At 52.0% G+C, this 27,292-nt stretch overlaps 1 protein-coding gene across 1 annotated transcript; it reads left to right on the forward strand.

Moving 5' to 3' along the window:
* Positions 1-9,341: 9,341 nt before the first annotated feature.
* ERBB3 (erb-b2 receptor tyrosine kinase 3) lies at positions 9,342-27,230 on the forward strand. The gene is made up of 28 exons (XM_025477032.3): positions 9,342-9,548; positions 13,037-13,188; positions 13,747-13,933; positions 14,484-14,609; positions 15,193-15,258; positions 15,400-15,518; positions 15,623-15,764; positions 16,104-16,217; positions 16,311-16,431; positions 18,652-18,725; positions 18,905-18,995; positions 19,234-19,439; positions 19,647-19,779; positions 20,161-20,251; positions 20,469-20,623; positions 21,023-21,076; positions 21,629-21,770; positions 22,338-22,457; positions 22,571-22,669; positions 22,856-23,041; positions 23,170-23,325; positions 23,571-23,646; positions 23,833-23,979; positions 24,286-24,383; positions 24,476-24,664; positions 24,818-24,889; positions 25,097-25,391; positions 25,562-27,230. The coding sequence occupies exons 1-28, from the start codon at positions 9,467-9,469 to the stop codon at positions 26,086-26,088; spliced, it is 4,020 nt and encodes a 1,339-aa protein (XP_025332817.1). The 5' UTR covers positions 9,342-9,466; the 3' UTR covers positions 26,089-27,230.
* The last annotated feature ends 62 nt before the right edge of the window (positions 27,231-27,292 follow it).

A 27,292-nucleotide genomic window follows, 5' to 3' on the forward strand; every position in this document is an offset into this window, starting at 1 on the left:
AATTAGTTGAAGCAGGGATCCCTGGGTGGCGCAGCGGTTTGGCACCTGCCTTTGGCCCAGGGCGTGATCCTGGAGACCCGGGATCGAATCCCACGTCGGGCTCCCGGTGCATGGAGCCTGCTTCTCCCTCTGCCTGTGTCTCTGCCTCTCTCTCTCTCTCTGTGTGTGACTATCATGAATAAATAAATAAAATCTTTAAAAAAGAAAAAAAAAAAAAAAAGAATTAGTTGAAGCTTGTGACTGCTCAGCAATCAATTTCTTCTATCCAGTCTTGCTTCCTTCCTTTCTTTCAAGTGTTGATCCCAAGAGCGCTCACTAATAAACTGCCTGTACTCTAATCTCCATTTTAGAAATGGCTCCCCTAGAAACTCAATCTGTGATCAAAGGAAAAGCTTTACCGGGCAAAAAATAAACCAAAAGTAAATTGGGGTTTTAATATATGATTAAATTCTTTAAAATAAAAAATTAATTAAAAGGGGAGGCCAGGGGATCCCTGGGTGGCGCAGCGGTTTGGCGCCTGCCTTTGGCCCAGGGCGCGATCCTGGAGACCCGGGATCGAGTCCCGCGTCGGGCTCCCGGTGCATGGAGCCTGCTTCTCCCTCTGCCTGTGTCTCTGCCCCCCCCCCCTCTCTCTCTCTCTCTCTCTCTCTGTGTGACTATCATAAGTAAATTAAAAGAAAAAAAAAAGGGAGGCCAGTGCTTGGCTGACTCCATCAGTGAAGCACTCAACTGTTAATCTCAGGGTCATGAGTTCAAGACCCACACTGGGCCTGGAGTCTACTTAAAATTTTTTTAAATGTAATATGTGATAAAACTCAAGGTAAAAAACCACAAGGCTGCATTACTCAGGTGGCACAGTCAGTTGAACATCAGACTGTTGGTTTGTCTCAGGTCATGATCTCAGGGTTGTGAGACAGAGCCCCACATTGGATCCATGCTCAGCATGAAGTCCGCTTATGATTCTCTCTCCCTCTGCCCCTCCTCCAGTGCCCCTCATATAAATAAATAAATCTTTAAAAAAATTATGGGGCCAAGGAGAGAGTATTACATAATGATAAAATAAAGAAACAAGAACATATAACCGACATAAATGTGCTTGGCAACATAGGCTTAAAATATATAAATAGTAATAGTTTGGGGCATCTGGCTGACTCAGTCGGTAGAACATACAATCCTTGATATTGGGGTTGTAAATTCGAGCCCCACGTTGTGTATATAGATTACTTAAAAACAAAATCTTTAGGCGTGATTCAGTCACCCCCTAAAGTGGATCAGTTGGTTAAGCGACTAACTCTTGATTTTGCCTCAGGTCTTGATCAGATTGTGGGATCAGCCCCAAGTCAGGCTCCACACTGGGCATGGAGCCTGTTTAGGATTTTCTCTCTCTCTCTCTGCCCTCCCCTTGTCCCTCTAAAAAAAAAAAAAAAAAAAAAAAAAAAAAAAAAAAAACAGAAAAAAAAAAAAAAAGAAAAGAAACAACCCAGAACGCCCCCCCCAAACTTTAGCCCTGCCCCACCCCCATCCCCAATTGCCCAGGACCTTATGGAGCACTGGGAGGCCCAAGGGGTAGCAGGGCAGGAGCCCAAGTCTGACTTTTCCTCTGCCAAGTCCTGGGCAGCCCTTGGAGGCTGGGAGAGCCAGCCCTGTCAGGAAGGCCTAGTCACAGCAGTCACACAGGTAGATGTTGCTGATCGCCTGTTTCTTCAAAGCAGCTCCATCCAGGTGCTGTTAGCATGCTGAGATACAAGCTCTAGGACCTTGCTACTCAAAGCAGGAACCATTGACCAGAAGCGTCCACATCTCTGGATGCTTGCTAAAAATCCCAAGTCAGACAAAATGTAGGACCTCACCCAGACATCCTGACAAGCAGAATCATAATTTGCTTTTCAATGAGATCTGCAATGGGATACATGTTAAACTTGATGAATTAAAAATAAATAAATAAACAAACAAACAAATAAATAGTGATAGTTAACTTCATCAAGTACCTTCTATGTGCCAGTCATGCTCTATAGGCTTTTCATGTATTAATTCATACTCTTCATTACAATCATATAAGAAAGTACTGTTTTGGGATGCCTGGGTGGCTCAGTGGTTGAGTGTCTGCCTTTGGCTCAGGGCATGATCCCAGATCCTGGGATCGAGTGCCACATCGGGCTCCCTGCATGGAGCCTGCTTCTCCCTCTGCCTGTGTCTCTCATGAATAAATAAATCTTTTTTAAAAAAAGTACTGTTATTCTCCCCTTTTATACTTATAAGACAAAAACTGACAAATTTAGGAACAAAAATAAATCAATTATAGAACAAAAATAAATCAATTATTGGAACTGGAAATATTTACATACCTCTCTCTTTTTTTAAGATTTATTTATTTATTCATGAGAGACACACACACAGAGAGAGAGAGAGAGAGAGAGAGAGGCAGAGGGAGAAGTAAGCTCCCTGCAGGGAGCCCGATTCAAGGACTTGACCCCAGATTCCAGGATCACACCCTGAGCCAAAGGCCAACTCTCAACCACTGAGCCACCCAGGCATGCCTACATAGCTCTCTTAGAAACAGATGGATCAAGGGGCACCTGGATAGCTCAGTTGGTTCAGAAGCTGACTTTGGCTCAGGTCATGGTCTTGGGATTCTGGGGTCAAGCCATGAACAGAGCCCAACTTGGGGCTCCACACTTAGAAGGGAGTCTGCTTCTCTCTCTCACTGTCCTCTGCTCCCCCTCCATACTGTCTCTCAAATACATACATAAATAAATAAATATATATATATATATATATATATATAAAATCTTAAAAGAAACAGATGGATGAAGCATATAAACAACAAGCAGACACAGAAGATGCAAGTAATACAACTAACAAGTTCAATATATTGTATATGGAGAATTCTACATCTAAAAAATACACTTTTTTCCAACATGTGAAACATTTTAATAAGATGACTATTTACTAAGTTACAAAGGAAATCTTAATACTACATTTTAGGGGTTTTTAAAAAAGATTCTATTTATTTATTAATGAGAGACAGAGGCATACATTTTAGGTTTTTTAATTAATTAATTAATTAAAATTTTAAAGATTTATTTATTTATTCATGTGAGACACAGGGAGAGAGAGGCAGAGACACAGGCAGAGGGAGAAGCAGGCTCCCTGCAGGGAACCCAATGTGGGACTGGATCCCAGATCCCAGCATCACACAGTGAGCCAAAGGCAGATTTCCAACCACTGAGTCACCCAGGTGTCCCTATTTTTATTTTTTTTTAACAGAGGAGTCTTTTTGTTTTGTTTTGTTTTTAAGATTTTATTGATTTATTTGAGGAGAGGAGCTGCAGTGGGAGAGGGACAAGTAGACTCCGTGCTCAATGTGGAGCCCGACACAGGACTTAATCTCACAGCCCTGAGATCCTGACCTGAACCGAAATAAAGAGTCAGATGCTTGACCAACTGAGACACCCAGATGCCTCTTTATTTTTATTTTTTAAAGTAATCTCTATGCCCAATGTGGGGCTCAAACTCATGACCCCAAGATCAAGAGTTGTGTGTTCCATAGGCTAAGCCAGGCTGGTGCCCCAATGCTACAGTTTAAAAAATCAGGGACGTAGGGGATCCCTGGGTGGCGCAGTGGTTTGGCGCCTGCCTTTGGCCCAGGGCACGATCCTGGAGACCCGGGATCGAATCCCACATCAGGCTCCCGGTGCATGGAACATGCTTCTCCCTCTGCCTGTGTCTCTGCCTCTCTCTCTCTCTCTGTGACTATCATAAATAAATAAAATAAAAAAAAATTAAAAAAAAAAAATCAGGGACGCCTGGGTGGCTCAGCAGTTGAGTGTCTGCCTTTGGCTCAAGGCGTGATCCCAGGGTCTGGATCAAGTCCTGCATCAGCCTCCCTGCGAGGAGCCTGCTTCTCCCTCTGCCTGTGTCTCTCCCTCTCTCTCTGTGTCTTTCATGAATAAATAAATAAAATCTTTTTTTATTTCTTTTTTTTAATTTTTTATTTACTTATGACAGTCACACACAGAGAGAGAGAGAGAGAGAGGGTCAGAAACACAGGCAGAGGGAGAAGCAGGCTCCATGCACCGGGAGCCCGATGTGGGATTCGATCCCGGGTCTCCAGATCGCGCCCTGGGCCAAAGGCAGGCGCCAAACCGCTGTGCCACCCAGGGATCCCTAAATAAAATCTTTTAAATAAGTAACTAAATAAATAAGAACTTTCTACCCATAAGTCTAAACCCAATGATTTTACAGGTATGTTCTACAGGCTTTCTTTCTTTTTCTTTCTTTTTTCTTTCTTTCTTTCTTTCTTCTTCTTTTTTAAAGATTTATTTATTTAGTTATTCATGAGAGAGAGAGAGAGGCAGAGGGAGAAGCAGGCTCCATGCAGGGAGCCCGATGTGGGACTTGATCCCAGGACTCCAGGTCACACTCTGGGCTGAAGGCAGGCGCCAAACCGCCGAGCCACCCAGGGATCCCTTCTACAGGCTTTCAAGAATGATTTCTTGCTACCTTATGTGGGTTTTTCAGAAACTAGAAAAATAGTGTGCAGATAATTATTTTTTATTTTAATTAATTAATTACTTTTTAAAAAGATTTTATTTATTTATTCATGAGAGACACAGAGAGAGAGAGGCAGAGACACAGGCAGAGGGAGAAGCAGGCTCCACGCAGGGAGACCGACACGGGACTCGAACCCGGGTCTCCAGGATCATGTCCCAGGCCAAAGGGGATGCTAAACCGTTGAGCCACCCGGTCTGCCCCTAATTAATTAATTACTTAATTTTAAGTAGGTTCCACACCCAATGTGGGGCTTGAGCTCACAACCCTGAGATCAAGAGTCACATGTTTACTGCCTGAGCCAGCCAGGTGCCCCCTGATAATCATTTTTTAGTATGCTGATTAAGTTAACTGGTATTTTACTTGGAATATTTGTATGTACATACATAAGTGAGATGGATCAAGAACATTCATTTCATTATCCTGTTTTAGAACCAAGATAACTACTACTGATTAGGTAATGTTGTAATAGGAATCTTTTTTTAATGTTCTTTAATTCTAATTGTGTGTGTGTTGTTCTTTTTTCATTGTATTAATCACTCGCAGGGCTTTCTTTCTTTTCTTTCTTTCTTTCTTTCTTTCTTTCTTTCTTTCTTTCTTTCTTTCTTTCTTTCTTTCTTTCTTCTTTCTTCCTTCCTTCCTTCCTTCCTTCCTTCCTTCCTTCCTTCCTTCCTTCCTTCTTTCAAGTTTTTGTTTATTCATGAGAGACACACAGAGAGGCAGAGACACAGGCGAGGGAGGAGAAGCAGGCTGCACCGGGAGCCCGATGCGGGGTTCCATCCCGGGATTCCGGAATCATGCTCTGGAACAAAGGCAGAAGCTCAACCACTGAGCCCCCCAGGTGCCCCCCAGGGGTTTCATGTTATATGAAACTTCCTCTTCCTTTTAGTTCTTCTATGTATTTATTTGGCAAGATCCAGTTTGAAAGATTCTGTGTGCAAAATACTTCCTTTGAAATTTTTTCCCCTATAAATAACTAAAAACAGATGCGCATTTTTACTATGTAGTACTAGTATTTTTTTTTTTTAGTATTATAAACCTACTACTATCAACAAATAAAATAGTACTTGAATGATTGAATATACACATGCTGCGGTAAGGCAGGGTGAGATAATGGGGATTAGGAAGGAGAGGGTTACAAAAGGGCACCTCATCTTGGGTGATGGATAACTTCATTATCTTGATTGTGGTTATGGTTATATATGTATGTCAAAAGTCATCTAATTGTAGACTTTGAATACATGCAGTTTATTGTATATTGATTGTATTTCAACAATACTTCAATAAATGGGTGGGGAAGAAAGTCTTTAAATATGTCAAGATTGGGATCCCTGGGTGGCGCAGTGGTTTGGCGCCTGCCTTTGGCCCAGGGCGCGATCCTGGAGACTCGGGATCGAATCCCACGTCGGGCTCCCTGCATGGAGCCTGCTTCTCCCTCTGCCTGTGTCTCTGCCTCTCTCTCTCTCTCTGTGACTATCATGAATAAATAAATAAAATCTTAAAAAAAAATATGTCAAGATTAAAACAAATTTTTTTAATATATCAAGATCACAAACCATAAGAAGTAAAGCTGATTGATTAGATTACACCAAAATCAAGGATGTTCAATAAACACTATTACTGACAGAGTTTTTTTTTTTTTTTTAGAAATTTAATACACTTTTTTAAAAATTTTTATTTATTTATGATAGTCATACAGAGAGAGAGAGAGAGAGAGGCAGAGACACAGGCAGAGGGAGAAGCAGGCTCCATGCACCGGGAGCCCGATGTGGGATTCGATCCCGGGTCTCCAGGATCGCGCCCTGGGCCAAAGGCAGGCGCTAAACCGCTGCGCCACCCAGGGATCCCTATTACTGACAGAGTTAATGATGAAAGTTGGGAAGAGATATTTGCCAAGTCTAACCTCAGCAAAGGACTAATATCTGAACTATATAATAAACGGATGCAAATCAATGTAAAAAATATGGGAATAACTACAGAAAAATTGGCAAAGGAAAATGAGGAGACAATTCATAAAAGAGAAAAACCAAAAGTAAGAAAAACTTTGAGAAGATCCTCAGACATATTAATAATTAAAGAAATGCAAGGAAATATTTTAAATTCATGGCGATTGGAAAAACTGGAAACTTGAATAACATTAAGTGTTGGCAAGAAAGTTGAGATACAGAAATCCCACCATAGACGGTGTGACATTCTGGAGAGTATGGAGCTCAATATGCACAAGAAATTATCACAGAACCAAAGGAGAAGTGTCTACATGCAGTGTCACCTGTGGCAGTAGGGAGTCGAAGGTAAGTATTGGAGTAGTGAACAAATAAAGCCTAGAAATCCACATAATAGAGTATCTTGCAGCTGTTAGGAGCAAAAGACTAGAAGGCCATGAGGTCGAAGAAAGTTTGTTTTATTTTTATTATTTTTTGAAAAAGATTCCATCTATTTATTCATGAGAGGCACAGAGAGAGTCAGAGACACAGGCAGAGGGAGAAGCAGGCTCCCTGCAGGGAGCCCCATATGCGACTGGATCCCAGGATCCTGGGATCACCACCTGAGCCAAAGGCAGACGTTCAACCCCTGAGCCACCCAGGTGTGCCGCCCATTGAATGCTCCTAAAAAAAAAGAAAAAAGAAAAAAAGAAAAAAAAAGTCTTATTTATTTATTTGAGAGAGGGAGAGTGCAGAAGGGTAGAGGGCGAGGGAGTGTGCGTAGACTCCACCCGGAGCCAGCCGCGGGGCTTGATCCCACCACCCGCAGGTCGGGAGATGGGTCCTGACCACCCGGAGGTCATGACCGGAGAGGAAGCCAAGAGTTGGTGGCTTAACCCACCGAGTCGTCGAGGCGCCCTTGATTGAACTTTTGTTTTGTTTTGTTTTTAAGATTTTATTTATTTAGGGATCCCTGGGTGGCGCAGCGGTTTAGCGCCTGCCTTTGGCCCAGGGCGCGATCCTGGAGACCCGGGATCGAATCCCACATCGGGCTCCCGGTGCATGGAGCCTGCTTCTCCCTCTGCCTGTGTCTGCCCTCTCTCTCTCCTCTCTGTGTGACTATCATAAATAAATAAAAAATTAAAAAAAAAAGATTTTACTTATTTATTTGACAGAGTAAGAGAGAGCAAAAGCAGAGGGAGCCGGAGAGGAAGAAGGAAGGTCCCGGCAGAGCAGGGGGCGGGATGGGGGGCCACGACCCCGAACCCTGGGACCAGGGCTCCAGCACGAGGCGCGGCTAAGGGGCTGAGCCCCCGGGCGCCCCTGATCTCGGGCCGCTGCGAGCCAGAGCCCCGCCTGCCTGTCGTGACGCTCCCGCCGGGGGCGCAGCTCCTCCGCGGAGAGACCTCGGCTCCGGGAGGACCTGGAGCCCGGGCTGGGTCGGAGCCTCGTCCCGGCGGCCCCTGGAAGGGCTCTAGGCTCGGAGCAGAGGCCGCCCGCACGCTGAGCCCGCGGAGCTGCAGTCTCTGTGGCGGGAACCGGCGCAGCCCCGCGCTCCTGCGGATACGCCTGGCCCTGCGTCTCGGTGGACCCCCGCGCCGCCAGGCCCCACGTGCGGTGCTGCCGCCCACGGCACGTGCTTGGGCCCCGTGAAGCCTCGGCCTGGGTGGCAGATGAGGCGCTGTTTGGATTCGTTACCGTGTCGCTGCTGCGGGGTCGGGACCGTCCTGCAAGGACGAGGACAGGCCAGCGCCGGGGCCGGGGTGAGCCCCGCAGAGAGCGGGGGCCCGGGCGACAGCGATCCCGAGCAAGCTTAGAGCCTTAGGCGGGAGACTTAGTGACCGGAGGAAGCTTTCCTGGCCGAGGCGCTGGGGGTTGGGCTTGAGCCTCTGGGCGCCCGGGAGCCCCCGGGCGGGGGCGGGAACGCCGGCCTCGGGCTGTGAAATGCGCCCCCCCGGCGCCAGGGGGCGCGCGTGGGAGCTGCTGAGGGACCCGCCGGGCTCGGGGGCCGCGCGCCGGTGCCCACCCAGCCCCGGGCCAGGACCCGGGAGCGGCCGCCGGAGGTGGCGGGGGTCCGAGCCCCTCGTGGCCGCGGCCTCGGGCGCCCGCCTTGCGCCCCCCTTTGCAGCGCGAGCTCGGGCGTGCAAGGCGCCCGCGCGGGTGCGGATGCGGGTGCGGGTGCGCATTAAGGCGGCGGGGGCCGCGGCCGCCCCGACGGCGGGGACTCCCGGCCGCGATGGGAGGCAGCTGTTCTCCCAGGCGGCCGCGGGGGGCAGCAGAGGGGGCGCGACAGGTGCGGGAGCCCCTCCCGGGCTGGAAGGGAAAAGGCGGGCTTCGGGTCTGTTCCCAGGCTGGAGGCCGCCCCGCCCCCGCCCCCCAAATCCCCCGGAGAGGCCGGGCCGGCGCCGGGTCTGCGGGAGGAAGCGGCCGGAGACAGCGCGATTTCACGCGGCCTCGGGGCTCGGCTTCCAGGGCAGCGTGGACGGATTACGGGGCCGGAAGGGTCCCGGGGAAACCGAGGCGCCTGAGCGTACGGCCCGCGCCTTCCTCACAAACACTCACGGAGAAAAACATTCACATTCAGGGAGCCCCCCCGCCCCGAGTGACCCAACCGGCTGGGGAAGTTGAGTGATCTGGTTAATGGGCGCGGCCAGCTTTCAGGGGCCGGGCTTCGAGGCGCCCTCCCCGCCCCCAGCACCTTTCCCCGTCGGAGGCGCTAGGGCGTCTGCAGTCCCGGCCGCCCCTCGGCCCGGCCCCCGGGAAGGTCCGGGCGCGACCCCGGCTCGGCTCGCGTGGCCCGGGGACGAGCCCCGGCTGCAGCGCCGCCCCCCTCCCCTGCCCGGCGGGCCCCCGCCCCGGCCCGGCTCCGATTGCGCTCCGCAGCCTCCCCGCCGCCGCTGCCGGTCGCTGGCGGCTCAGGTGGCCCCGCTCGGATGTCCTAGTCGGGGCCCCGGGCCGGATCCCGCGGGGCCGCCGCCGCCTCCGCGGGCGTCATGAGGGCGACGGCGCCGCTGCAGGTGCTGGGCTTCCTGCTCAGCTTGGTCCGCGCCTCCGACGTGGGCAACTCCCAGGCAGGTAAGCGGCGCGGGCGCCGGGGGGGGGGGGCCCGGGCGGGGGCGGGGGGCGCTGGGACCACCCCGGCGGGGCGCTGCGGCGGGCTCGGGGCTCCCGACCCCCCACTTCTGATCTGCGTCGGGGTGGGGCCCCCCGGGACACCCCGCTCCCCTGGGCGCTGCGGGCGGGCTCGGCGCTCCCGACCCCCCACTTCTGATCTGCGTCGGGGTGGGGGCCCCCCGGGACACCCCGCTCCCCTGGGGAGCCCTGTGGGGACGGCCGTGGGGCCTCGGCTCCGCAAACGTGCGGCGGCAGTGAGGGGGGTGAGGTCCCGGAGAGTGGGGGTCCCGGCCTGTGAGCCCACCCCCTCCCTCGGTTTCGGCGCCTCCAGTTTCGTTGTTTTGCCGACAGGGCGGAGCTAGGGAGGGGTCGGAGGGGGTTGTTGTTTTCTACTCTTGGAAAAACAAGAGCCGCACCTCCTCTTCCGTGGACCTGCCCCGGGACGGGCGGAGGCGCACCTAAGGGCCAAGTACAGGTGACATCGGGGTGAGAGGCCACGCAGAGGCCGACCTCCCTCATTTCCTCAGGATAACCAAGCTGGCTGGTCCCCGGCTTGACCAACCTCTTGTTTTTTTTTTTTTTTTTTTTTAATTAATTAATTTATTTATGAGAGAGAGAGAGAGAGAGAGAGGCAGAGACACAGGCAGAGGGAGAAGCAGGCTCCATGCACCGGGAGCCCGATGTGGGATTCGATCCCGGGTCTCCAGGATCGCGCCCTGGGCCAAAGGCAGGCGCCAAACCGCTGCGCCACCCAGGGATCCCCCAACCTCTTGTTTTTGTCAAGACCCAGATCAATTCAACTAATATTTATTGAACATCTACTACGCACAGGGTCTGGGCCAGGAGCTGTAGGGTTAGGGGCCTGCAGCCTGGACTTGTCTGTCTTTTCTCCCCCAACCCGAGACCAACAGGGCGCCTCTCCCACCTCCTGAGCTTCCAGTCTGGGAGTCCTTCCCGGACCCAGCTCCCCCCCCACCTACATTCTGCTTATTGTCTGACTCTGTCTCCTGGAGTCTAGACAACAGTCAAACTGCGCCTCTCTTCCTCCTCCCACTCCCATACCATCCGAGCCCACCCCCTTGGGGTGTCTCTGGGACCGTGGACACCTGAGGGTTCTGGTGTTGCTCGAATTGGAGGAATCCTGTTGATCTCTTCCCCTCCCCCAGACCTCAGCTTGGGATTTGGGAGGGCCAGGGCCTCTTCCCCAGAGTGGGAGTGGGAGAAACACCTGTGCTTCCCCCACAGTTGCTGGGCCTAAATTTAGACTTGGGATCTTGACTTTGAAACTCCCAGCTGGTGGGGGGGTGGAGTGGAGGGGGGGGTCTGGGGACTGGAGTGGGAGGGACCAAATAGAATGACTGGGTCACTGTCCCATCCAGACCCTTGGAATCTTCAACCAGGAACCCAGGAGTCCCAGATCCTGGCCACCTTCCCTTGGGGCGACAGGAGGCAGGCATGGTTGGGTTTCTTTACCCTTTATCTGGATCCTGCAGCCTCTGGGCATCCGGCCCTGTCTCAGTCCTTCTATAGTCCCTTTGTCCTGGCTGTGATGGGGGTGGGGGCTATTGGAGAGGAGGCCTCTGGTTGAGGAGGCAACGAAGATTCCTGGTCGACCCACCCCAGTGCTCTCTACCAAAGGAGTGCCAGGCCCCTCCCTAGGCCCCTGGTCCCCGGGTACAGTGGGGCTTTTCCTTACTCTCTTCCCCCTTCCCTCCTCCCCATGCTGCCTGTTCCTCCTTAGAGGTGGTTTTCACGCTCTCTTCCTGAGCAGGCCCTTTGCTCCCTGTTTGTGTAATATGGACTTTACCCTCAGGATGGCAGAGAACTGGGACCTCTAACCCTTTAGCCTTCCAGGCACAGACACAGAGTCTGCACAGACACCTAAGGCAGGTGGGATAGATGGGGCCACCTGAAATACTTCCTCATAAGGAACCCCGAGGACAGAACCAGTATAGATTTCTGGGCCAGCGGGGAGCGGTGTGCATGCTTGTCTGTGGGTGTGTGCGTGTGTGTCCCTCGTGCATGTGCACACACACACACATCACATACATATCCCACTTCTCCATGCAGAAATCTTGGCTCCTCCCTTATCTGGGGAGAGCGGTTGGCGCCTTGACTTGCAAGAGGGGGTGTCCTACCAGGAAAGGGTTTAGGGTGGGGCTGTTCCCTAAATGATTAACCTTCCTAGTTTCTTTACTTTCAGCCCCAGGACCCTAGAGTTCCCAGGCTCCTCTGGGAGCTCCCAGCCAGTTTACTCCTCTGCTGGGTCTAGCCCACCCCCTTCCTTCCCATTGTGGGGAGTGAAAGGGGATGGGAGCCCTCCAAAGTCCAGTGGTCAGACTAGGGGTGTATCTAGGAGGAGGGGTTGGAGCCTCACTAATCTCTCCTCCTCCGTTCCCACTCCCGCCTCCTACTAAACTGCCAGCGCCTCAGGGAAGGGTGGTGAGAACAGGTGGTGTCTACCCCCCACCCTCCCCCGGCCTCTGAGCGGAGGGGAGAGGGGTGGGGCTTCGGGGTCCCGCCTTTCCCTTAGCCCCTGTGTCCTCCATACTTAGAAGGGCAAGTGAACCCCCAAGACTGCCATGTTGCAAAGCTTTTTAATGAATCTTTTGACAATGAAATTGCGTGGAAGGCTTAGAATGGGGGGGGATCCTCTGCTGTTTCCCTCCAGGCTTGTCTGTATTTGCTGGAAAGTGTGATGCTGAGGAGCTGCGATGTGTTGGAATAGGGCAAGGGAACCGGGAGGCCAGAGTTGAGGAAGAGGGGGTGCGGGGTAGGCAACCAACTCCTTATCTTTCAGCTTTAAGGACAAAGCTCACATTGACCCCCTCTCCCCACCGGAGCTCCCTCTCTAGTGAGGTCACTTGTCTGAGCCCAAGGCTTGAGGGTGGAGGGGGCGGGTGCCACTGAGGACAGGGTGTCTGGGGACTGGGTGGAGCAGCCCCCTCCTCCCAGATAGAATTGCCTCATTGTGGGCTGAAGTGTGGCCCTGGGCACTGCCCCCACCCTCTGCCCCCATCCCACCCTCGGTAGACACAATAGGGGCTGTGTGCTGGCCCCAAAGAGATATTTATTCCAGGATGGGGGTAGAGAAGTAAGTACCCTGGTTGGAGAGGGGGGAGGGAAGAGGAGGGTAACCAAGTTGTGGTCCATTCCTAACTTCCCTAGGGAGGGGGGAAAAAACCCCTACATCCTCTTTGGTTAACTCCTTAGTACCCAAAGGAGTACCTGAAAGAGGGAAACTTTTTCACCTGCCTGTGCAGAGAGATGGCGCGGGGGTTCTGAGAGAGGAGGGGGTTCGGGCTCTCTGACCGACATGGGCCTTTGTGTCTGGCTCTCGGGGTGAGGGCTGAGGTGGCGGCTTGGTGGGAGGGCGACCAGGGGGATGGCTCGGGGGGTGGGTGGGAGCTGTGTCCAGTCTCCGCCACTCTGACCCCCACTTTGAGCAGTGTGTCCCGGGACTCTGAACGGGCTGAGCGTGACCGGCGACGCTGAGAACCAATACCAGACCCTGTACAAGCTCTACGAGCGGTGCGAGGTGGTGATGGGGAACCTCGAGATCGTGCTCACAGGGCACAATGCCGACCTCTCCTTCCTGCAGGTCAGAGCGCGGACTCCCTACCTCAGGCTCCCCCCTTAATCTTCCCCACAGAGACCCCCTTTCCCTCCCCCAGGGCTACCCTCTGCTGGGGTTCAGCACGCCTAGAACCTTGGGGTTTGTAAGATCCCAGCCGGGTGCTTCCGGGGCCGCGGCCGGGGCCGGGATGTGGGCCCCAGGGCCTGGTCGCCGAGGCCGGGAGCGCGGGGGCTGGCCCGGGAGGCGACGGGCTGGTGCTGTGCACCGAGGCCCACTTGGGGACTTGGGGAGGTGCTGCGGAGGGGAGGACGGGCCTGAGCGAGGACCCAGGACCGAGGACGCTCCTGGCTCCCTGGCTCGAGACCCTGAGAAGGAAAGGGGAGGGGCCTAGGATTCCCGGGCACTTGTGCGGCCTGTCTTCCTTGGCAGAAGGGACACAGCAGCGGGTGCCCCGCTGCTCCCTACTTGGGAGCAGGGATTAGAAAGACTTCGGGGGGGGGGGTTAGGGATCCCCCTAGGATGGGGGGATCGAGGCCGTTTGTTCTGTTATCCCTCCCGCTGACATGACCTGTGCCACCCCAGTGGATCCGAGAAGTGACCGGCTATGTCCTGGTGGCCATGAACGAGTTCCCCACCCTGCCCCTGCCCAACCTCCGGGTGGTGCGGGGCACTCAGGTGTACGACGGGAAGTTCGCCATCTTCGTCATGCTCAACTATAACACCAACTCCAGCCATGCCCTGCGCCAGCTCCGCTTCACTCAGCTCACGGGTCAGTCCCGCGGGTGCCTCCCGGCCACCCCCAGCCAGGCCGCGGGCAGGCGCTCCCCTCCGCGGCCTTAGTCTAAAGGCTAAAGGTCCGCTCGTCCTTAAGCAAGAGAGGGAGCGGAGGCCCCTGCCCCGGGGGAGGGCCCTATGTCCCCAGCCAGAGCTGGGGCTCTGAAATCCTGTCACCTCCCCCTCACGATTACCCCCAAGCTGGGGAACTGTGGGACCACACGCCCCAGGGCTACCTCTTACCCCCTGCCGGTCCTTGGAAAACACACTTGGAGGCGGACCAAGGAGGTGACTGAGTCAGGGATCTCCTGGTTCTGCCTCCCCTCCCCCACCGGCTAAACCGGATCTGGACAGGTGTCTGGGAGGCCGCGTCCAGGCCTGGCCCCTCCTGCCCTACAAGGCGAGCCTTCTCCGCAGCTTGCTTTAATCAGACAGATTTGCCTGCTCCGTGTCGCCTTCTCCTGAGTCCCGGTGGCCTTCGGGGTCGGTGGGGCAGGGGGAGGCCTGCGGAGCCCTTAGCCTGTCACTGCTCTGCCTGACCTCAGAGATTCTGGCGGGGGGAGTGTATATTGAGAAGAACGACAAGCTTTGTCACATGGACACGATCGACTGGAGGGACATCGTGAGGGACCGAGACGCAGAGATAGTGGTGAAGGACAACGGCAGGAGCTGTGAGTGACGTGATCGACCGCCCCCCCCCCCCCCCCCCCCCCCGCCCCGCCAGACAGAGCGGCCCTTCCCCGTCATCACCTACCCCAGTCCGAGCCCACCTGTCCACTCAGAGAACACCTCAGGCCCGAGACCCCTGGGCTCCCAACCCCGGAAGCTCTATGCGAAGGAGCAGAAGACCCCGGGACCGAGGAGAGCCTCGTCCGCGGGCTCCAGGCCCCCATCCCCTCTGTGTCAACATTCCGCGCTTGGGGCCCCCTGCCCCCCATCACAGTCCGCTGCCCCCGCCCACTCACACACACATATTCCTGCTGGGTTCAGTTTGCCAAGGAGGAACCAAGTTCCCGGGGTGGGCCCGGGGTGGGCCTGGGCCGGGCTTGGCACCTTCAGCGGCCCTGCGGGCGGTGCGGAGGTGTGGCCCCACCCCTTGTTGACAGTTGCGGAGCCCCAGGGCCAGGAGGGACACTGCCAGGCCCTTTGCTTTGTGGGACTGGGGTGCCTGCGTGCTGACATCATACCCTGTTGACTCAAGCAAGCCTTTCTTAGCCCTCAACGGCCCTTTGCGTTGCTTTCTTTCCCAACCAGGTCCCCCGTGTCATGAGACCTGCAAGGGGCGATGCTGGGGTCCTAGACCAGAAGACTGCCAGACATGTGGGTTTACTCCCCTCCAAAAACCTCATACACTTTTAATATCCCTGCCCGCCCCGACCTATGTCAACACCGGGGGTAGGACAAGCCTAGACTAGAGGGCAAGAGTCAGAGCCCTGACTGCAGTGCTTCTTCTTTCTATAGTGACCAAGACCATCTGTGCCCCTCAGTGTAATGGTCATTGCTTTGGGCCCAACCCCAACCAGTGCTGCCATGATGAGTGTGCAGGGGGCTGCTCAGGCCCTCAGGATACAGACTGCTTTGTATGTACCACTGTTTGCCTGGTTCTGAAGTGGGGATGTGGGCTTTGGGGAGGAAGTAGGAATACTTACATAATGTGAGTTTTATGAATTTCCTATGTTCCTAGGCCTGCCGACTCTTCAATGACAGCGGGGCCTGTGTGCGCCAGTGTCCACAGCCTCTGGTCTACAACAAGCTAACTTTCCAGCTGGAACCCAATCCCCACACCAAGTATCAGTATGGTGGAGTTTGTGTAGCCAGCTGTCCCCGTAAGTGTCTAAGAAGAGGAACAATGATAGTAGAGCCAGGGTTTTAGAAAAAATTTTAGGAGATATAGGGATCAAGTTGGGTGGTAGAGGATGTAGGTTGTAATCTAATCACCTCCGGTGAATCCTCTCCCCACTGTCCTGTCTACTTCCCATGATTTCTAGCAACTGCTCCTAGTTCTGCAACAAAGAGCAAAGAGCTTTTCTCAGCCATAGGACAGCGTTTAAGGAACCTTGGGTGGTGGTTTGGGACAGATCCAGCACAGAGCAGGAGGGAGCAAGGTTCAGTTGCTCGTTGGCAGTGTTCCTCTCTTGTCTCTCATGGTGCCCTCCTCTCCCTAGATAACTTTGTGGTCGATCAAACGTCTTGTGTCCGGGCCTGTCCTCCTGACAAGATGGAAGTAGATAAAAATGGACTCAAGATGTGTGAACCTTGTGGGGGGCTGTGCCCCAAAGGTGAGTAGGAGATGGTGAAGAGCTGGTGAAGAGAACTTCCTTTCCCCAGAGACCAATCAGGCTCCACCCACTGAGCCTCTTTTGTGTTTGCAGCCTGTGAGGGGACAGGCTCCGGGAGCCGCTTCCAGACTGTGGACTCGAGCAACATTGATGGATTTGTGAACTGCACCAAGATCCTGGGCAACCTGGACTTTCTGATCACTGGCCTCAATGGGTTAGACTCTGCATTCCCTCTCTAACCCCCACTCCATCCATCCTCTCACGGTTCATTGCATTTGGCTCAACCCTTCATATGTGCAGCTGATTAGGAATACGAATCACAGGGGCACCTGGGTGGCTCAGTCGGTTAAGCGTCTGACTCTTGGTTCCAGCTAAGGTCGTGATCCAGGTGTCGTGAGATCAAGCCCCGCATCCTGCTCTGTGCTTAGTGTGGAGTGTCCTTGAGATCCTCTCCCCCTGCCTCTGCTCCTCCCCCTGCTTGCTCTCTCTCTCTCTCTCAAAATAAATAAATAAAAATCATTAAAAATAAAAAAAAATAAAAGGAATATAAATCATGAAATTTTAAAGGTTACACAGTACCTGACCATTCCTAACTCTGTCTGCCACCCAGGACTTGAATCCCTTGAGACCCCCCCCAAGGAATCTGATAACTGTCTCACTGCACGGCAGTGGACAAAGAAATTGTGTTCTCCTACTACTTTTTTTGTTTTTTGTTTTCAGATTTTATTACATCTATCTATCTATCTAACCATTTATTTGATAGAGACAAGGAGGGGGAGCTACAGAGGGAGAGGGAAAAGCAGGTTCCCCCACTGAGTAGGGAGCCCAATGTGAGACTTGATCCTGGGATCCTGGGACTGTTACCCGAGGTGAAGGCAGACAGCCAGCTGACTGAGCCACCCAGGCACCCCTTTATGTAAGAGAGAGAGGAAGAAGGACGCCCGGGTGGCTCAGCGGTTTAGCACCTGCCTTCGGCCCAGGGCGTGATTCTGGAGTCTCAGGATCAAGTCCCACCTTGGCTCCCTGCATGGAGCCTGCTTCTCCCTCTGCCTGTGTCTCTGCCTCTCTCTCTCTGTGTCTCTCATGAATAAATTTTTAAAAATCCTTTAAAAAAGAGCGAGGGAGAGAGGGAATCCCAAGTGGGGCCATGTCAGGAGCACAGCCCCACGTGGAGGACCCTGAGATCATGACCTGAGCCGAAATCAGTCCAATGCCTAATGGACTGAGCCACCCAGGCGCCCCTTAAGATTTTTATCTTTAAGTTATCTCTATACCCAACGTGGGGCTTGAACTCAACCCTGAGACCACGAGTCGCATGCACCACTACTGAGCCAGCCAAGTGCCCCTGCCCGAATCAACTTACTTTAAGAAAGATTTTATTTATACACACACACACACACACGTGTGCACGCTTATGCACGTGTGCGGGTGTGCAAGTTGGCGAAGAAGCACATGGGGAGGGAGAAGAAGGGGGAAAGAATCTCAAGCAGATTCCACGCTGAGCACAGAGCTGGCCTGGGGCTCCATCCCATGACCCTGGGATCAGGACCCCAGCTAAAACCAAGACTTGGATGCTCAGCCAACAGCCACTCAGGCGCCCCCTGAATCAATTTTTAAAAAAAAATTTATTGATTTATTCATCAGACACACAGAGAGAGAGAGGCAGAGACACAGGCAGAGGGAGAAGCAGGCCCCATGCAGGGAGCCCGATGTGGGTCTCATCCTGGGACTCCAGGATCACTCCCTGAGCCAAAGGCAGAGGCCCAACTGCTGAGCCACCCAGGCATCCCCTGAATCAATTTTTTGATGAGAGTTGCCACATGATGATTTTTTAACTCCATTATTCCTTTTGCATTTATTTGTCGGCATTTTAGTGTTAGGAACAGTTTTCCTTTCCCATTGATTGATTGATTGGTACCTATTTCACTCAGTCCTTTATAATCTTTTACAGTTATTATTTTGGTGTTGATTTGTCTCTGTTCTGGCCACTGGGGGCTTCTTCAAGCCAGATCCCAGATTCTTTGTACCCTTCATTCTCTGAGCACTTACTTCCTTTTTTGCATAAGATGCTATAAACTCATGTTATATTTCTCCCGCCCTACTCATTTCTCCAAGGAGCCCTGTTTCCTTTTAGTGGAGGATGGTATTAGAATGAAGTTCTGGGCAGCCCGGGTGGCTCAGTGGTTTAGCGCCACCTTCAGCCCAGGGAGTGATCCTGGAGACCCGGGATAGTCTCACGTCGGGCTCCCCGCAGGGAGCCTGCTTCTCCCTCTGCCTGTGTCTCTGCCCCCCTCTCTTTCTATGTGTCTCTTATGAATAAATAAATAAAATCTTAAAAAGGAAAAAAGAAAGAAAAAAGAAACTTAAGTTCTGAGGCTAGGTGTGACTGGGTTGTACCTGTATCTTGTTGACTGGTTTTGACTGTTCTCTCCAGAGACCCCTGGCACAAGATCCCTGCCTTGGACCCTGAGAAGCTCAATGTCTTCCGGACAGTACGGGAGATCACAGGTGAGTGGGAAGAGAGGCTGCTACCCTTTCTGAGAGAAATGAGTGAACCACTGACACAAATTGGTGTATAACTAGTTACAAAGTCATGTCCCAAGTGATGGGAGAGGGGCCACTAGAACCTGAGAAGGCAAGAAGGGAAGACTCCTTCCCCGCTGACGCGCCTCTCTCCAACCCGTCAGGTTACCTGAACATCCAGTCCTGGCCTCCCCACATGCACAACTTCAGTGTCTTTTCCAACCTGACAACCATTGGGGGCAGAAGCCTATACAAGTGAGTAGTTAGGAGTGTGGTGGTGGTAGTACCTCCAGGCAATGAACCCTGTTTCTTAGGCATCTTTGAGTGAAGCACACGTGTTGTCTCAGCATGCCCAAAGGGCTGAGAGTTGGAAGGGGAATCGCTCTTCCCGGTCTGACTGGCCCAGAGCACATTGGTTAAATGAAAAGGAATCCACTGCATGGTCATTTTCCCCTGTGTAATCTCCCTTCTTACCTCGTTTCCTTGTTCTCAGCCGGGGTTTCTCTTTGCTGATCATGAAGAACTTGAATATAACATCTTTGGGCCTCCGATCTTTGAAAGAAATTAGTGCTGGGCGTATTTACATAAGTGCCAACAAGCAACTCTGCTACCACCATTCTCTGAACTGGACCAGGCTGCTTCGGGGGCCTCCAGAAGAGAGGCTGGACATCAAGCATAATCGGCCCCGCAGAGACTGCGGTGAGGGGAAGGGCCCAGAGGGTGGCCGGGAAAAAGAAGTCAGGGAGGAGAGGGTACAGTGTGTAAAAACTGTTCTGCTCAGGAGTAGGGATCAGAGGGTAGAGCCAAGGAGAGGGGTGTGTTAGGCTGGAGGCACTTAAGAGGAAGAGCTCAGCAGAAGGCACGTGAGGAGAGCTGACTCCTCCTGTCTCACCCCTTCCTTCCCAGTGGCAGAGGGCAAAGTGTGTGATCCCCTGTGCTCCTCTGGGGGATGCTGGGGCCCAGGTCCTGGTCAGTGCCTGTCCTGTCGAAACTACAGCCGAGGAGGTGTCTGTGTGACCCACTGCAACTTTCTAAATGGGTAACACTGAGGGGAGAGAGAGGCACGAAGGGGTGGGAGGATGGGGCCCTGGGATGGATGCAGCTATTCAGCTGGTACCTGAAAGCCTTTAGTCCACTTTCTTCCTTTTTTAAAAAATAATTATTTTAGAGGGCGGGGAGGGGTAGAGGGAGAGGGAGAGAGAACCCCAAGCTGACTCAAGCCCCGATGAGAGGCTTGATCTCACAACCCTGAGCTAACTGGACTCGAAACCAAGAGTTGGATGCTTAATTGACTGCATCACCTAGGCGCCCCTAGACAAGTTTCTGCATATGCCTGGGTGGGATCGAGCAAGGGGACCCTGTGGTTGGACATAAAGGTCAGGACTTATAAGTGACCCCTTCCCTTTACCCCCCACTGCAGGGAGCCTCGTGAGTTTGCCCATGAAGCTGAATGCTTCTCCTGCCACCCGGAGTGCCAACCCATGGAGGGGACTGCCACATGCAATGGCTCGGTACAGTAGCAACACCAGGATCTCTAAGGGAGGAAGAGCATGGGCAGTACTAGAAGGTCTTGAGAATGATAATGGCCAAATCACAAGGCCAGCACAAGGAGGCCAGATAACCCTAGGGTCTGTGGATGGAGCATCCTGAATCGCTGCGTTGGTCCTTGCTGGGATGGGTGAAGTTGGCCTTGGGATCCCATTCTTCCCAACCTTCTCTTCCACCCAGGGCTCTGATGCCTGTGCTCAGTGTGCCCATTTTCGAGATGGGCCGCACTGTGTGAGCAGCTGCCCCAATGGAGTCCTCGGTGCCAAGGGCCCCATCTACAAGTACCCAGACACTCACAATGAATGTCGGCCCTGCCACGAGAATTGCACCCAGGGGTCAGTGATGGGATAATAATGGGGGAGGGGGAAAACAAAACTAGGGGGAAATTAGAGGGTAAAGGGGACCTGAGAGAAGAAAGGAACTGTGATTTTAAGAATCACGCCAAGCTGTATGGTGAAGAATTGGAGAAAAAGAATCTCAATAACAGCACAAAATTATACCACAGTTTTGAGAACCTGAAATAACCCCAGCTTGGGGGAATTTCATTCAAGAGAGGGACTAGGGGAGAGTTGGCAAGCTAGAGAGGGGGGCTGTGGCTGTGTCTTATGATTAGGGCTCCAGGATGGGATACCATGGTAGGGTCTGAAACAGTGTCGTGTGTTGAGGCTGGTGGGATTGAGCTTGCTATGGGGGTCTCCCAAGCTCCCATTTAAGGAGGTGACTTTCTTCTCTAGGTGTAAGGGACCAGAGCTACAAGACTGTTTAGGTCAAACACTGGCACTGATCAGGTATGATGGGCTTGGAGATTTTAGCAGCTGGGGGTATTTGGGAGAGAAGCTAGGGAAGGGGCAGTTACCTGCTGGGAAGAGGGTCTCTATTCATTCTGTCCTTTTTTTTTTTTTTTTTTAAAGATTTTACTTATTTATTCATGAGAGACACAGAGAGAGGCAGAGACACAGGCAGAGGGAGAAGCAGGCTTCATGCAGGGAGCCCGATGCAGGGACTTGATCCCAGGACCCCAGGATCATGACCTGAGCTGAAGGCAGACCCAACCACTGAGCCACCCAGGCACCCCCCATTCTGTCCTTCTATATACACCAGTATCCCTGGACTTGGAGACACAAGAATCCAGGCTAATCCAGACTGCCCATCCTAAAATTAATTTGTAGTATCCTCAGGAGGTGCAGATGTAGTTTAACCCTTTCATTGCTCAATAATATGTGTGTATGTGAATGTTAACTTCTTGCCCCAGATCTGTACTATACCTTTCATGTAGGCGTAGATGACATTTTTAAGGGAGGTGTAGACCCAGGGTAATGCTGGACTTCTCTATCCCACAGCAAAACCCATCTGGCAGTGGGCTTAACAGTGGTAGTGGGATTGGCAGTGATTTTCCTGATCCTGGGAGGCACTTTACTCTATTGGCGTGGGCGCCGGATTCAGAATAAGAGGGCTATGCGGCGCTACTTGGAACGGGGTGAGGTGAGTGCCTAGCTTACTTACTTACTTACCTACTAAGAGCCTCCTCCTTTCCCAGAGATTTGATCCCTTTCTTCAAGGAGGTGGTATGGTCCATTAGAAAGAACTCTGGCCAGAGAAACGGGAATCCTGCATTCTGGTCCTGATTTTGCCATTAATTTCCCACATGACTGTGAAGAAGTTACTTTCCTTCTCTGTGCCTCATTGTATGCTCGTAGATGGAAAAAAATAATAACATTTATCCTTATAGGATGGCTATAAGGATGAAATGGAATGATGTACATGAAGGTGATTTGAAAAGCATAGAGAATTGTATAAAAGTATTCAGGGTGGTAACGTTACCAGCTCTGCCCCCTTCCTCCCATCAAAGGGGAAACCCAACTCTTGATTCCTGTTGTCATGAACACAGACCTTAGGGTCTCTTACTCCCCAGTATGCCTGCAATGACTTTTAAGACTAAAGACAATTCTTCCTGTTCCCACTGCTCTGGGCATCCACTTATAGATAGAGGGTGCGAGTGAGACATGGGAATGGACTTTCCTGAGTATTTTCTTCCCTTCTTCTCCTCAGAGCATAGAGCCTCTGGATCCCAGTGAGAAGGCTAACAAAGTCTTGGCCAGAATCTTCAAAGAAACAGAGCTGAGGAAGCTTAAAGTCCTTGGCTCAGGCGTCTTTGGAACCGTGCACAAAGTGAGTGGAGGAGGAGGAGGAGAAAGGTTCTAGGATGAAGGAGAGAAAGATTTAGGGAAAGGGCCAGCCCGGGGAGAATGACCTTAGGCTGACTCCTGCCCAACACTTCCCAGGGAGTATGGATTCCTGAGGGTGAATCAATCAAGATTCCAGTCTGCATTAAAGTAATCGAGGACAAGAGTGGACGGCAGAGTTTTCAAGATGTGACGGATGTAAGTGAAAGAAGGGTATTCTGTATGCCACTAGGAGAGAGGCCAATAGTAGGTAGGATTTTGTAGCAGCATGGTCCTGTGTTAGCAGATACTGTCGGTCTCACTGATGTCCCTGAATGTTGGGCTAGCCCTCTGGATGTACATGGACTTTCTCGATCCTTGGATAACCCCTCCTGTGTCTCGTAGCATATGCTGGCCATTGGCAGCCTAGACCATGCCCACATTGTACGGCTGCTGGGACTGTGCCCAGGGTCATCTCTGCAGCTCGTCACTCAGTACTTGCCTCTGGGTTCCCTGCTGGATCATGTGAGACAACACCGTGGAGCACTGGGGCCCCAGCTGCTGCTCAATTGGGGAGTACAGATTGCCAAGGTGAGAGGAACCTGGCTGGTGGCTGGCAGGGAGGTTGAAGTTCTGAGAGGTGCCCTTAGGGTTTGGGAGGATTCTGGATCTCAAGGATCAGTTCCACCCAACTTTGAGAATACGTCCTTCCTCTGTAGGGGATGTACTACCTTGAGGAGCATGGTATGGTGCATAGGAACCTGGCGGCCCGAAATGTGCTACTGAAGTCACCAAGTCAGGTCCAGGTGGCAGATTTTGGGGTGGCTGACCTGCTGCCCCCCGATGATAAGCAACTACTACACAGTGAGGCCAAGGTGAGGTGACACAAAGGGCTGGGTAAGGAGGTGGGGGTGGAGTGAAGCATGGGAGTAGAGAGTAGTCAGTGGTCTCCTTCAGAGGCAAATGGATGCTGCACAGTACATTTGAGGAGAGGAACCTGGAGATGGAAATTCAAGTTCAGAAAGCAACAAAGAAAGGAATGAGAGAGAACTTGGGGCAGAGAAGTGGTGAGAAAATTTGTGGAAGTCAACTGATGACACTTTTGCCTTTAAATCCCCAGACTCCAATTAAGTGGATGGCCCTGGAGAGTATCCACTTTGGAAAATACACACATCAGAGTGACGTCTGGAGTTATGGTCAGTCCCTTTGGATACCCTCCATACTGTCACTGGTCCAAATTCCATAGTTGCCTTTTGAGAGACCCCCTTTTCAGAATTTCTGAGCCCTTCAGATCCTTGTGTGAGATCAAGTTCTGCTTTCCCTTCATCTTCATGCCCATGTCTATTATTTTGCCATCAACTAGTCATATCTTCCTCTACCAGGAGTGACAGTTTGGGAGCTGATGACCTTTGGGGCAGAGCCCTATGCTGGGCTACGATTGGCCGAAGTACCAGATCTGCTAGAGAAGGGGGAGCGATTGGCACAGCCCCAGATCTGTACCATTGATGTCTACATGGTCATGGTCAAGTGTGAGTTACTTGCTGATCCCAGCCATTTTCTCTTTCTTTCTCTTTATTTCTTTCTTTAAATAATTAATTTATTTGAGAGAAAGATCGAGAGAGCAGGGAGAGGGGCAGAGGGAGAGGAAGAGAGTCCTAAGCAGACTCTGCACTATGCAAGGAGCCTGATTCAGGACTCAATCTCATGACCTGAGCCAAAACCAAGAGTCAGATGCTTAACTGCACCACCTGGGTGCCCCCCAGCCATTTTCTAACTGCTTTCCCTCCCTACTCTACTCCCCTCTTATGGCTCTGCTTCCTACATCTTGCCACCAGGCTGGATGATTGATGAGAACATCCGTCCAACCTTTAAAGAACTAGCCAATGAGTTCACCAGGATGGCCCGAGACCCCCCACGGTATCTGGTCATAAAGGTGAGTAGTGGTTAGGAGTTGTCAAGGAGATCTAGAGGAAGGGGGACTTGGCTGGAACTAGGATCCATCTTAACAATCACCTGCCCCTACAGAGAGAGAGTGGGCCTGGAATTCCCCCCGGGGCAGAGCCCCCTGCTCTGACAAACAAGGAACTGGAGGAGGTGGAGCTGGAGCCAGAACTGGAGCTAGATCTGGACTTGGAGACGGAGGAGGATGGCCTGGCGGCCACACTAAACTCTGCCCTCGGTTTGCCAGTTGGAACACTTAATCGGCCCCGTGGGGTAAGGCATTTCCCAGTTTTAAGACTCTGCACCCTGAGCCCTCTATCTACCTAGACCCTCATGAACCCCACTGATGCCCAGATTAACTACTTAAAAGCCCCCAGGGTGAGTAGATTTCTCCCTTAATCTAAACCTTCACTTTTTTCATCCTAGAGCCAGAGCCTCTTAAGCCCATCATCTGGATATATGCCTATGAACCAGGGTAACCTTGGGGACACCTGCCAGGTAAGGTCTGTCTCTTTAAGGGGCTGCTGAGAAGCTGGGTGGCAGTTTCTTAGAATCCATAGGGGCCATGTGGGAGGCTTTAGAAATCCTTGAGGTTTAACCAGTGCCCCACAAAAAAGAAGGCATCGAACAACCCAGTCTCTTAAAGGAATACCAATTTTTCCTTCGTCTCTGTATAAATTTCCATGTATTACTTTCCTCCTTTAGGAGTCTGCCATTTGTGGGACTGGTGAGCGGTGCCCCCGTCCAGCCTCTTTGCACCCAATGCCACGGGGACGCCTGGCATCAGAGTCCTCAGAGGGCCATGTGACAGGGTCCGAGGCTGAGCTCCAGGAGAAGGCATCAATGTGTAGAAGCCGGAGCCGGAGCCCACGGCCACGAGGAGACAGTGCCTACCATTCCCAGCGCCACAGCCTGCTCACTCCTGTCACCCCACTCTCCCCACCAGGGTTGGAGGAAGAGGATGTCAATGGATATGTCATGCCAGATGCACACCTCAAAGGTGACTGACTCTTCCTAGAAATCTTTCTCTGATCCCTGCCCCCAGGCTCCTCGTCATCCTTTTGTCTTCTCTGATCTAATCCCTCCCTTTGCATAATTTCCTCTTTCCCCCAGTTCCCACCAGCTACTACCATGTTCTCCACATACCTACCCTCTCTTCTCAACCCTTAGGTACTCCCTCCTCCCGGGAAGGCACCCTTTCTTCAGTGGGCATCAGTTCTGTCCTGGGTACTGAAGAAGAGGAGGAAGATGAGGAGTATGAATATATGAACCGGAGGAGAAGACACAGTCCACCTCGTCACCCTAGGCCCAGTTCTCTCGAGGAGCTGGGTTATGAGTACATGGATGTGGGATCAGACCTCAGCGCTTCCCTGGGCAGCACACAGAGTTGCCCACTCAACCCTGTGCCCCTCATGCCCGCTGCTGGCACAACCCCAGATGAGGACTATGAATATATGAATCGGCGACATGCTGGAGGAGCTCCTGGGGGAGACTATGCAGCCATGGGGGCCTGCCCAGCCGCTGAGCAAGGGTATGAAGAGATGAGAGCTTTCCAGGGGCCTGGAAACCATGCTCCGCATGTCCACTGTGCCCGCCTCAAACCTCTACGTAGTTTAGAAGCCACTGACTCCGCTTTCGATAATCCTGATTACTGGCATAGCAGGCTTTTCCCCAAGGCTGATGCTCAGAGAACATAACCCCTGCTCCCTGAAGTACTCAGGGAGCATTTCATGGCAGCTAGTGCCTCTAGAGGGTACCCCTCATCTCCCTAGTCCCTTCCTCACAGGTCTCAGTCCTATTTCCCCAGCCCTAGACAATTCCATTCAACCTTTGGAGGCTTTTAAACACTTTGACACAAAATTCTTGATATGTAGCCAGCTGTGCACTTTCTTCTCTTTCCCAATCCCAGGAAAGGAGATTTTCCCTATTTTGTGTGCTTTCCTAAACCCATTCGTCAGCTTCCTCAGGGGGACTCCCTGGAGATATGAAGGATTACTCCCTTGTCCCTTTCTCTCAGACTCTGACTTGTTGAGATTAGTCTTTAAAGTGTGCTTTTGTTTCCCATCAGACTCCTAAGAAAGAGGAAAATGGGGGTAACGTGCCAGGGGCAAGTAAACTTTAGGCTTATGACTCAACCCTCTAGGAAGAATGGAAAGCTTCGAATCTTAAGTGAAGAGAGAGGTTGGGTATAGATATTAATGAGTACTATTAATTGAGTATTTACTATGCCAGCCATCATGCTAAAGTTTACCTATGTTATCTCTGTTATCTCATCTAATCCTTACAACAATTCTGTGAGCTAGGTATTAGCCCATTTCACAAATAAAGAACCTGAGCCTTAAAAAGATTAAGTAAATTAAGTGGCAGGTCCAGGATTCAGTATCTTACAATGCAGGTTTTCTTACTGTAAGGTATCAAGGAAAACTGATAAAAGTCAGAGTCCTTGTAAGGGGCATGGTCTTCTTGTTTTTGCACTGAATCAAGCCTAACCCCCAACAACCACAGCCTCCTCCTACACCCAGACTTCTCATCTCAGGTCTCAGGAAGTAGGGGGAAGGAGGTGGTCGGATGGAAAAAATAACTGGACATTTTTGTGTAAACCATAACCTGTATGTGCTGTAAATGGTCTCTTCTTACCCAAGGGACAGCCTCACAAGGGTCGCAAGAGCCACTTTTAGGGTCTGTTCTCATCCAGTAGTGGGAAGCTTCCAGCTGGGATAGAAAGAGGACCCAGCTTCAGGCCTCTGTCTCCTTGGATGGGAAATGGAGTATGTTGTATCACTGAAGATTTTTATTTTGTTTTTATACACACCTGAATAAAAATGCCGGTTTTCAGCTTCCTGTGTGTCAGATGTAAACCTTTATAGTGTGGAAGGCAGATCACCCCTTTGCTCCTCCGCA

The sequence above is a fragment of the Canis lupus genome, chromosome 10 (genome assembly GCF_003254725.2).
Source record: "Canis lupus dingo isolate Sandy chromosome 10, ASM325472v2, whole genome shotgun sequence".
NCBI classification, from domain to species: domain Eukaryota; kingdom Metazoa; phylum Chordata; class Mammalia; order Carnivora; family Canidae; genus Canis; species Canis lupus.

Excerpts from the sequence above, each read along its gene's own strand:
- ERBB3 (XM_025477032.3), top strand. The coding sequence starts at position 9,467 with ATGAGGGCGACGGCGCCGCTGCAGGTGCTGGGCTTCCTGCTCAGCTTG. Across the intron at positions 20,624-21,022 it reads CACGAGAATTGCACCCAGGG|GTGTAAGGGACCAGAGCTAC; the intron begins GTCAGTGATGGG and ends TTTCTTCTCTAG. Across the intron at positions 24,384-24,475 it reads CACGGTATCTGGTCATAAAG|AGAGAGAGTGGGCCTGGAAT; the intron begins GTGAGTAGTGGT and ends CTGCCCCTACAG.